The following is a 12023-nucleotide window of genomic DNA, read 5'->3' as shown; positions in this document are numbered from 1 at the left end:
AATACATATATTAATTTCATCACTTCAGCCTAATACAGTCTACTGCTGGACATAGGCCTCCACAAGCTCGCGCCAAAAATGGCATGGGCTAGCTTTGTCACACCGATGACGCTGCTGCCCGTCAGCGTTCGGCCTGTGTATCGGCTTTTTAAGTTCCAAGGTGGTAGTGGAATTGTATTATCCGTAAAGGGGGTGATAGACGTGCGAGTAAGTTCGCGAATTTGTGGCTCGACGACCTTTTTCGCTGGGTTTTTACCCTAAGTACGCGTACTTTGAAACCGCCAAGTAAGTTCGTTGGCGATCCGACAAGTTTGAAATTTTGCACGTAACCTGCCTCCGTTTGTACGTGTGGCAGCACTGAGAGCCGCAAGCCGCCATTTTTAACCGACTTCCAAAAAAAGACGAGGTTCTCAATTCGATTTAGAACCTCAGAACTTTTGACTGGTTAGACCGATTTCCATGATTTTTGTTTTAATCAAAAATTGGTGTGTCGTGTGGTTCCATTTAAATTTGATTGCGATCTAATAAGTAGTTTTTGGGTTATATCTACTAATTCGTATTTACTTGACTGTTTTTTCGTCTACCTACGATGTACCTGAAGTCGGTTTTTTTTTCGTTTGCGAGCAAGCATGAATAAGTTTCGCTAGTCCGTAGACGCGCAATGTTTGTGGTGTAGGTATTTGTAATTTTTGTTACTTTTGATTGTGAAGTTACTCAAAATGAATTATTTCCGAATTTTGTCTTTTTTTGGTTTTTAAAATGTAATACGATACAATTCCTAAATAACACAAAGCTTCTTCTCTCGACAACATCGCAATACAGAATGAGTAAGTCTCACGTGTGTCACTAACGTCGAGCCGCGATCTTAAAAACCGCGTTCTAGTTCGTACGTCTATGGTGATAGACGTCCCCCTTTAGTCGTCTCTTACGATACCACGGGAAGAGAGGGGGTGGCTATATTCATACTGCCGTAACTACACAGCAATTTACGAAAATGTATTTTTATAAATTACTATTTATACATAGTTTAATACTTCAAAATGTTTTTTTTTTTAACTTTTGTGACACTAGTCATTGTAATTTGTATTGGCTTATGGCCAGTTTCAATACTCTATCTATCTCTAAATTTGCTTACTAGAGATAGAATTTTGACGTTAACTCCATATAAATTGTGTCAAAAATCTATCGCTAGTAAGCAAATTTAGAGATAGATAGAGTATTGAAACTGGCCATTACTCTTACTGTGTAAAAACAATAATTGTTGTGGCTATAGACACGGTCATAGTAGGGTTGGCGATTATTTCAAAAAAAGATCGATTTTTAAATCGATTCGAATTGTAGCCTGATGCTTACTTAATTAATTAACTTGTTCAATATTTCCAAATCTTTTTTTTAAGCCGTCCATAATTAAAATTCTTGTTTTATAAGTTCGAAGTTTTCATATTATTATATGTTTCAGTTAGACATGATACGATTGTACGACGATATAATTTTACTAGCTGTCTGTCTCCCGAAATTTCTTATTATATAACTCAACAAATCCTTCCATCTGATAAAAAAACAGAATTCCATCTGGAACGTACAGATTGAATCAGCCCCAAAGGATTTATTTTGTGAAGCTAAGCTCTTCTTCTTCCTCTTCTTCCTCTTCCTCCTCTTCCTCCTCTTTCTCCTCTTCCTCCTTTTCCTCCTCTTCCTCCTCTTGCTCCTCTTCTTCTTCTTCAACAACCATAGGGGTAGTAGATCACCAGACACTATACCCGTTTGGTTGGAGATATTTAGGTAATACGAGATAGTTATGAGTTAACGGGGGGAGACTAACTTCTTAGCATTTGATGGATTAATCGTGTGGGTGGCGGATCCATCATGTGGTAGAGGGAGAAACTCAGAGCAGTTACTAGGACTTCCGACGTTGATGGAGGCCCCCTTTGAGATGCGCATCAACACTCACATTCACTGCTCGACTTACCCGCCCTGTCTAGTCAAATTATAGGTTGTAATATAATATGTAATAATTAATTTGTTTGCACAAATTAGTTGGGGGTTGCCTACGGAAGGCCTTACTTTCTGGTGTGACCTTCCAGGGTCTTTAGCGTGGCGGACACGTGCGGTGCCGTTGTTGCCAGTGATACTACGTGGCAGGATCTTGTGGGTTGGCTGCTAGGACCCCAACATCTACGATAAAGAACTGCTTAACCTTTTCGATCCTTCTTGTGGCTCCTGCTGTGCTAGAGTACGGATCAGCATCGGGATTCTTCTCTCTGGCCGAGCAAAAAAAATTTTTATCCCGGCTGAAATCGTGATGGAGATGGTGTCGTGGAGTTTTGACAACTGAACTCGAGAGACTGACGGGTGATCATCCAGGGAGTTTCTGCGGAGCCACGTGTCACGGAGACCTGCTATGATAAGTGACCACAGTTAACCTCCACCCACGTGTCAGAAATAATTCGAACCCTCAGTGTAGTTTAAATTAATATTGGATTAAAAATTATTGGATTAATCAAAAAGGTATTTCGGTCCATAGTGTAGATTTAAAATAATTTCGGGTTGTGTTAAACTCGTTCGTTAATCCATAAAAGGAAGATAATGTTGTTTGTTCGTTAAAATTTATATTAAGCTCAAAATTGTGTTTCCTTGTATTAAATTACTTTCTACATTAGTCTAATTCAATTTTGTTCTCCAATCCAATCTGATCGCTGACTTTTTTAAAATATATATTTACCTCTCTGTGATTTAGTTTGTCGCGTTAAGAAAGAATTAAAATTTTCTTATCCTATGCTCTTTTAATTTAATTACATTTACATTTATTTATTACATTTTTCTAACGCGTGACACTTTAGCGGTCCCAGTTGTAGTAGTTGTAGTTGTAGTTTTTTGATATTTCATTGACATAAAAGATGAGGGTGTATAGAGAAAGAGATGAGTAAGTGATAGCAAATAGAAAGCGAAAATATGAAGAGTACCTAGATAGTAAATAAACTGAGAAAGTGGACACAAGGAATACTATTTCGCTAGTTTTTGAGTAATTCAGCCTTTAACCGGCAACACCTTAATATTACGAGTACTTTCAGCTAATTGTAAATAATAATTTTATGGTTTTTACTAAAACACAAAAATTCGAATGTTGATTTTCAAAGGTGTAATACCGATTCATTGAATCAATTAATTAGTACAACAAATCGATTTAAAAAATCGATTTGTTTGGTCCGAGTAATCGATTCTTCAATTAATCGATTTCAGATCCCATGCCTAGGTCATAGACAAGGCAGAAGACAAACAATTTACTAAACGTCAAATTTCTAAGACATTGAAAATCGTAACCGCGTTTGTTAATTTACAATTCCGATTTCTTTAGCGGTTTTACTAAAATAACAATTGAAATTTCGTTTTATGCTCAATCTCAGCATAAAGCACTTTATCATAGTGGTATATTTAATATAATGTAATATTTATCTGTTAATTTTTGTTACTGAAATTTAGCGCGAATTTGTGAGGGTAAAATGGTGATCGACAAAGTGCACGGTCTGCAAGCGACCAATATAACCCTCAATGATAGGTTCACGTTATTGGCGTCTACAGCGCCTATAGCTCGAGTTATGAAGCCTCGGAGGCGGCCTTCTGGACTTTTCTCCCTGAACCAGAACATAAATGACCGTGTTCTGCTGGATCAGATCGCCAACAGATTGGGTCAAGCTAAAAGGGTAATTACACTAAATACACTTAATGCATCCCACTAATAAGAAAGAAATAAAATTTCATGTTATAAATTGAGGTTATGATCTATCCATCCATCAGCCCTTGCTAGTCCTGTCTCTCTAATTGAGGTTATAATAAACATTAGCGTGAAGAACTCCACGAGTCCAAAATGGCAATTTTACAGGGCAGCGATTTTTAAGTTTGACATTTTCTCCAAAATCCATTTTCATCTTGGACTCATCTTTACAGCTTGATTTGTGGATAATTTGATTTTGGGAGTAACTGTATCAAATCTATTAAATCTTTTTTCTTTTCTGCACTGATTGGCAATGGCTGAGTTGATATCTGAGTCAATTTAAAAGAATGTACAGTAATCTTCCCTTTTTTAACAGACTTCCAAAAAAGAGGGAGGTTCTCAATTCGACTATTTTTTTTTATGTTACATCAGAACTTTTGACCGTGTGGACCGATTTTGACAAATTTTATTTTAATCGAAAGGTGGTGTGTGCCAATTGGTCCCATTTAAATTTATTTGAGATCTAACAACTACTTTTCGAGTTATATCTAGTAATGCGTTTTTACTTGATGCTTTTTTTGTCGATCTACGTTGTATTATACCGCATAACTTTCTACTGGATGTACCGATTTTGATAATTCTTTTTTTGTTGGAAAGGGGATATCCCTAGTTTGGAACCATGATAAGGAAACCAGGATCTGATGATGGAATCCCAGAGAAATCGAGGGAAACTCTCGAAAATCCGCAATAACTTTTTACTGGGTGTACCGATTTTGATAATTTTTAATTTAATCAAAAGCTGATGTTTATCATGTGGTCACATTTAAATTTTATCGAGATCTGATAACAACTTTTTGAGTATTCTTTGATAACGCGTAGTTACTTGACTATTTTTTTAACGATCTACGTTGTATTACTTGTCGATGTAATTGAAGTCGGTTTTTTTTTTCGTTTGTCCGCAAAAACACAATTATTCCTAATATTGACAGATTTAAAAGGAGTTTCACGATTAAGTTTCACTCATGGTGTAGATATCTCGCTTTTTTAAATAAAATATGCAAAATATGTATATATTCATACACAGTCACAGACAATATCTTTAACAGTATTGGAGATATTGAATTGTCAATTTTTCCTTACAAAACCAATGCCGTAGGAAGCCATTGGGATGATTTTAAAAAACCGTGTAAGTGGAGTTATCAAGCTCTTCACACCAGGCACACATTTATTCTGTAATGTTTGTAAGTTTTAACTAACTTCCACAGTTACCAGAATTTTATCTTGTTTAAAATTACCATGTAAACATGCGTTAATGATAAAGCATATGCAATATATATATATTTAAGTAAATATTGTATTAATTATACCTCAAAATAATAGGGCTCTTATGTATGGTATGGTATGGTTAACACGGGCTGGTTTCCGCAACTCGACGACTTAGCGCCTATTTTGCGTGTGTGGGGCTCTTATGTAATGGGCTTTTATAGTTAGGCCAAATACCTAATAAATTTTGTAATACAACGATTTACAAATAGACTTCTATGAAATATCATAATAATATTTGTTAGTAAATGATGTTTTGGAGATTACTAGCCTGATGTGCTTGATTGCCCTGTTTCCAGCCCCGTTGTAATATATATTTATACTTATTTACATATATATCATTTATTATAAAATATCATTTATGTATCAGGCGGCTGTTACCTTAAATATAAATATAGACGGCCGCACTCAGAGACCTCTAATGAATTCTTACCATAGTTAATCTATACTTAGGAATCGTTTAAGTAATCATTAAATGTCTCTGAGTGCAGCTGTAAGTTGCCTACCTTAATTATAGACAACCATGTGTGAATTTTTTTATTATTATTATATTACTATTTAATATTTATTCAACTTTATTATTTTAGCAAGCAGTAAGACAGCGACTTGGGATACCTGGCTTAAGACGTTTTGGTAGCGAGAGCAGTCTCATAGGGCTCCAGCGATCCAACAGCTTTAGTAACCTAAGTCAAAGCAGTGTTAAGAAGAGAGTGGCATGGAGACAGTCAAATGGAAATCTCAAGTAAGTATAGCTTTAATTTTGTACTAAAAAAAAAAATTAAATTGTTTAGATTATAAAGTTACAGTACACACCAAATTTTGTAATAAATGAAATCAATTTGTAACTATGAAGTTATATTTGTATAAGGTAATATATAACATTTACCAAGTGTACATATCAAATTAATAAAATCCCTTGGTAGGATTTATTCTTGTCTTGTCGGTCTGAAAATATCACAAAATACACCCAGCATAATTATATCAAAAATTCTCTTTGTGCTCTGTATAAATATTTGTTAGGGGAATCAAACTTATTTCCAGCTTAAGAGACAGTGCTGTGAGTGCTAAACCAATGCATTGTATAGTGTAGCATATCATATGTATACAAACTCTATAATGCAATTTAATCTACATTAAAATAAAGTATAATTTGACTGATATATTTTATGTAAATTCAATACATGTAGATATGTATGTATATGGTTAGTGTACGACTCGTTTACGATTCAGCCTGTAACATCCCACTGCTGGGGATAGGCCCCTTTATATAGGAAAAAGATTGGATATCAATCCACCACACTGCTCCACTGATTGCCAGATATTTTCCCTACTATGAGTAACAATTGTGCTGTGTGGCTACGGTACTAAAGAATTTAGCCATCCCCTCTCTTCCCGTGGGTGTCGTAAGGGACTAAGGGATAACACAGTTCCGCTACCACCTTGGAACTTATAAAGCCGACCGATGGCGGGATAACCATCCAACTGCTGGCTTTGCAATACACAGGTCGAAGACGGGCAGCAGCGTCTTCGGTGCGACAAAGCCAGCCCTGCGGTCACCAACCCGCCTGCCCAGCGTGGTGACTATGGGCAAAACACATGAGTTCACGCTATTTTTGGCGTAAACTTGTGGAGGCCTATGTCAAGCAGTGGACTGTGATAGGCTGTAATGATGATGAGTAACAATTGCTATCAGCCTATTAAATGATATGATAACAACCGGGATAGCTTAACATGCTCTCTGTGACACAGCCCACCACTATCTGTTAGCCCCAAGGACGTGACGGTGTTTAGTTACGTAAATCGTGCATGCACTCCTACACCAGAGCTATGTCATTCTAAACTCGTAATATATATAAACATAATTTAAAAGCATTCTTATTTGTAATAACTAATCTAATGCTATAGCATAAATTTCTAAATAATAATTGCGGTAAGTCACATACAATTATGTGTTTCATAGTGACCTTAAAAGTTACAAAACATTATATATTTTGAAAAATATGCTTTATGGAAATATAATAGTTTCAGGTATATATTGAGTATGTGACTATAGACTTGCCATGTAATATTAAATATTGTTCCTACAGCCGTTCAGCTTCCTTCAGCAACTTGTCTCAAGGCTTTTGGAGAGGACGGGGCTTTAGGCGTCGTGGAGGACGTATGGGCGTCATGAGAGGACGGATAAGGTATTGTATTCGGTTCAATATTATATCAATGATTCAGATTTGTGGATAGTGCTTCACTTTGAACCATAATGAATTAATTAGAACAAATATAAAATTAATTTTTGAAATAACGATGTCAATGCGCTTAAATAGCCTGCTTGAATAAAGTTGTATTTATATTTTGATACAATTTGCAGAGGTCGTGGTCGTGTGGGGCAACTAGGGGCAATGCGTACAAGAGGTCAGCGTGTAAAGCAAAGAGGCGTTCCTGAAAGAGGTCGAGGTGGCAGAGGAGCTGGCAGAGGAACTGGCAGAGGAACTGGTCGAGGAACTGGCAGAGGAAGGGGTAGGGGTGGAGGTAAGGACTTTTAGATGATTTTTTATTTATTTATGGGGCGTTTTTTATAGATAATATTGGCATAAAAATGGATTATTCAAATTTAGTTAAATAGAGCAAAAGTTTTGTAGATATAACTTAGATTAGATTCCAACTTCCAATAATAATGTAACCATTGCCAGATCCATTCCACTTATTTTTATTGGGAAACTCAAGCCAGTTAAGTTATTTCAACTTAATAGTAGAGAACCCATAAAGCTGCCACATGTAAATAAATTCATACAATGGCACAGGCACCAAAAAGACTTAAATATATGTATAATCGTATATGTATGTCAAAAACAGCTATATTCCAGTCAGATATCGTCAGATATGTGGGAAAACAGTGGGATAATCGTGCAAAGAAACTATGCCAGTGCCATAATCTTTGTTTTAATGATTTTCACAAATTGCTTCTCAATTGTGCAACTCGTGTACGTCTTGTCATCATGTCATCAATGCCAAATAAAATTAAGGATAAATGTGTTATAAAAATGGTCTAAGATATTCTAAAAATATTGTGGATACACAAGTCTAGTATGAATAATACTAATATGAATTTAAATTGTTTTATTTTTAGGTGGTGTAACCAGACAACAAAAAGCAGTACCTACAAAGGAAGAATTAGATTTGCAGCTCGACCTATATATGGCCAGTACTAAGTCAGCACTTGATAAAGAACTTGACAACTATATGAAGAATGCTATGGAGCTCGAATAGCAGTGAAATATGTGTTATACGGACAGTAATGTACTTTAATATTCGGTTACTATATTCAGAAAACGATTTGTTTTGCTTACGAGCCGTTAAGTTTAGAAAATATGTGGTTTGAAATTTAACATATCCTATGCAAAACTAACCGTTTTCTCACTAAGTGATTTAAATCATACCGGCGCGCAGTGCTTTGCGTCTGTTAATACAATGTTCCATTTGTAACGAAATGTACAGACAAGTATGTTTCTTTTTTACTTTAAACTACATAGTAAATATGTCGTTTTTTTTTTCAAAATTTAAATAAATATAAAATGTGAAAACTTTATATAAGCATTTTTAGTTTTTTTTTCGAATTTACACGCTAGAACACCAATCCGTCATTACTCTTTGACAAGACCCAGGTGTACCTGTAGCGTCTTAAATGATATTATAATATCAGTATTAGACACAATTGAAAAAAACTATCTGGTCGAAGATCCGAACCTAAGTCGATCTTCACTGAGCTGATAATAGAATCATTACAGCCTATACAGTCCACTGCTGGACATAGGCCTCCACAAGTTTACGCCAAAAATAACGCGAACTTATGTGTGTCGCCCATAGTCACCACGCTGGGCAGGCGGGTTGGTGACCGCAGGGCTGGCTTTGTCGCACCGAAGACGCTGCTGCCCGTCTTCGGCCCGTGTATTTCAAAGCCAGCAGATGGATGGTTATCCTGCCATCGGTCGGCTTTTTAAGTTCCAAGGTGGAACTGTGTTATCCCTTAGTCGCCTCTTACGACACTCACGGGAAGGGAGGTCGCTATATTCCTTAGTACCGTAGCCACACAGTACAATATGATAATAGAATGAAACATACATTTTATCCATTTCATACTATCAAGTCAGTCCAGTATTTTTTTAGGCAACCTTTTTTTAAATATATTATCTAACTAGCTGTGCCCGTAACTTCGTCCGCGTGGAACATTACAAAAAAGTTATTGTTCAGTTCAAAGTTATAAAATAAATAAATTTCTAAAATAAAAGCCTATGTTACTCCTTACTACATCAGCTATCTGCGAGTGAAAGTCCCGTCAAAATCGGTCCAGCCGTTTCAGAGATTAGCCGGAACAGACAGACAGACAGAGACAAAAATTGTAAATAATGTTATTTTGGTATATATACCGTCTCCATATGCATTTAGTAAAAAGCGGTCATTTTAATATTACAAAAAGACACTCCAATTTTATTTATTTGTACCTATAGATATACTAAATTTATTATAAAGTACTAGCTTTTCCCGCGGGTTCGCTCGCATTGATTTTTTTTTTAAATAAAAAGCATCCTATATTACTTCTAATACCTCCAAGAATATGTGTATAAAGTTTCATGATGACCGGTTAAGTTGTTTTCGCGTGAATGTTTCATTCTGCTCGGTGATTCATTATCAGCTCGGTGAAGATCGACTTACATTCGGATCTTCTACTAATTTAACAAAGAAAAATATAAAAAAGGTGGTCTTGCTTAAAGAGTAATGATAATTATTATAAAAGTCATAACAGAGCCCTAACATATGTTTATCTGCCACAACTAAAAGCTATTACGAGTAAATCTAAAAATTATTCATTATCTAGCATACTTGGTGCTTGGATAGCGACTGTCGCGCAATCAAAGCAATTCATTTACAAAATAATACAGGCAGCGCTGCGCGCCATCGCGATAAATGATTACCTAAAATAAAATAGTTATATTGTCGAGGTAGTAATTTTTTTTTTGCTTTTTATTTCAAAAACTTGGTTTGTGATATGTTATTGTTTATTTTCAATGCTGTGGCTGCTGTTTTTGATAATAACAATAGAATTACTGTAATTTTCTACAGAATTTCAATCAAAGTTTTTTTGTGTTGCTTAGAATTAATATTTTGATATGATAGTCATAGAATATGTAAGTTTACAGATAAAATAGTACTTTTAAGTGAAACGAAGAACAGATAAAATAAAAATTGTTTTTAATTTTCCAATTAAAACTAACAAGATGATTTTTTATGCTGTTACTTATTTTTAAGGTTGCTTAAAACAAATTGTATGAAGCAATGAAACGACATTTTAAAACAACGTCCGCTAGTCCTCACGTGACCATGTTTGCTGTACACTATCCGAAACGTCGGGCAACAAAGAAATACCGCGAAAAAATCCGAAAAAGTTCTTTCATTGTAATTTATGAAACAAATTCATACATTTACAATAGAGAAAAATAATACATGTAGAAATTGGAATAATTATTATAAGAGGTTAAGACTAATAATTACACATCAACTTCTGACACTTTTATGAAGATAACACATTAGTCAAAACCAGAAATTAACAGCTCTAACAATATACCTAACATTCACAGTGCAATTTATTTAAATAAATTGTAAATAATTTTTAAGGGTCTCCTACTACGATTTTTTTGGGATCTTTCATAAAAAATAAAATATGTATGCTATCAACCAAATGTTTCACTACTCGTGCCTTACAGAGTCACTCGTATTAATTTATATGAGATTAAATAACAATTTAATATCTGTTTCAACAGACTATGTATATACAGGTGGATACAATGAGAGTGATTAAATTAAACCACATATAGGTACTTCCTTTACTTTGGCTCTCTGAAGTATTTGCCAATATCTAAGTGAAGCTTAGTTTACGTTATAAGAATTGTTAAGTTAGGACAGGAACCTGCGTAAGGCTTTCTGGGAGTGCAAATCGTAAGGGCAAAGATAAAGACTAAGAAATGAATCCGAAAAAACGTCGAAGAACCACATATACTCATAATATATATAAGATTTAGGCGAAAAGTGAGTCAGATAGAAGCAGTAGCTTAAACTCAGTTGTTGACCTATCTTGTATCTGAACTATTAAGTTTTGTAACAATAGTTCGATGTGTGGTCTATGAATAACAAAGAAAAACAATAATTAGCAATAAATAAGATCGTTTTAAAACCCTAATCGTGTTCATAAATCCTACTGCATAATAATTAATTATATCAATAATCTGAACTAAAGTTTGAGAACTTAGAACGTTATTGTATGTTTGACCTGTCAGTTGTAGTACAGATCTTTAGGTTGTTCCTATATACCTGATTTTTTCCTACGAGAGTCAATGTTTTTGAGTTTTATTTCGTTTGAGCTATCTTACAGTTCATCGTTTAGTCGGTAGTGGCCTTATTTTTTTCTTATTTACTATTTATATGGCTACATAATCTCATGACAAATTCGATTTACTCAAATAGTTTGCACAAAAGGTGTGGTCTAATATGTCATTCATGATAATTGTTTATTATCTTTTCGTTTTCATTTATTCTGTCTTTTAGTTTGTGTTTCTGTTTACGAAAAAATTGTATTGAGAAACGAGATTTTGATTACTTAGCGTATGTTTTATTTTTGTCAATTTTTCGTAGATAATGTTCAAAACTAGCAATGTAACTTAAAGAAAATTGAAAAAAAATAATAAAATATTAGATAGAATTAAATATAAATTTATTCTGCCATGAAAGTTATAAACCCCAATCAATAACAATTAATTACTTTTACAAGTCAGATTTATTAAATAAAAAGTTTAATTTATCATTATTGCATTTCATAAAAACCAAAAACTGATAGATAATAATATTAAAAATGGTTGTCATTTGTCAAAAAAGCGCGGTAAAATGTTACTTTTTTATTATGTACCTAAAATATAACTTTCCTTACATATTCGTGATAAATAAA

The 12023-nt window shown here is 34.5% G+C and overlaps 1 protein-coding gene across 1 annotated transcript; it reads left to right on the top strand.

Moving 5' to 3' along the window:
• Positions 1-3500: 3500 nt before the first annotated feature.
• Positions 3501-8614, top strand: LOC123664040 (chromatin target of PRMT1 protein-like). Its single transcript, XM_045598662.1, has 5 exons — positions 3501-3701; positions 5623-5777; positions 7123-7221; positions 7398-7558; positions 8157-8614. Exons 1-5 carry the CDS (start codon positions 3501-3503, stop codon positions 8294-8296), a joined length of 756 nt encoding a protein of 251 aa, XP_045454618.1. The 3' UTR covers positions 8297-8614.
• Positions 8615-12023: the final 3409 nt, after the last annotated feature.

Source organism: Melitaea cinxia, chromosome 21 (genome assembly GCF_905220565.1).
Source record: "Melitaea cinxia chromosome 21, ilMelCinx1.1, whole genome shotgun sequence".
Taxonomy (NCBI): domain Eukaryota; kingdom Metazoa; phylum Arthropoda; class Insecta; order Lepidoptera; family Nymphalidae; genus Melitaea; species Melitaea cinxia.
Note: the sequence above shows the minus strand (reverse complement) of the source record. Positions and strands in the feature narration are given on the sequence as shown.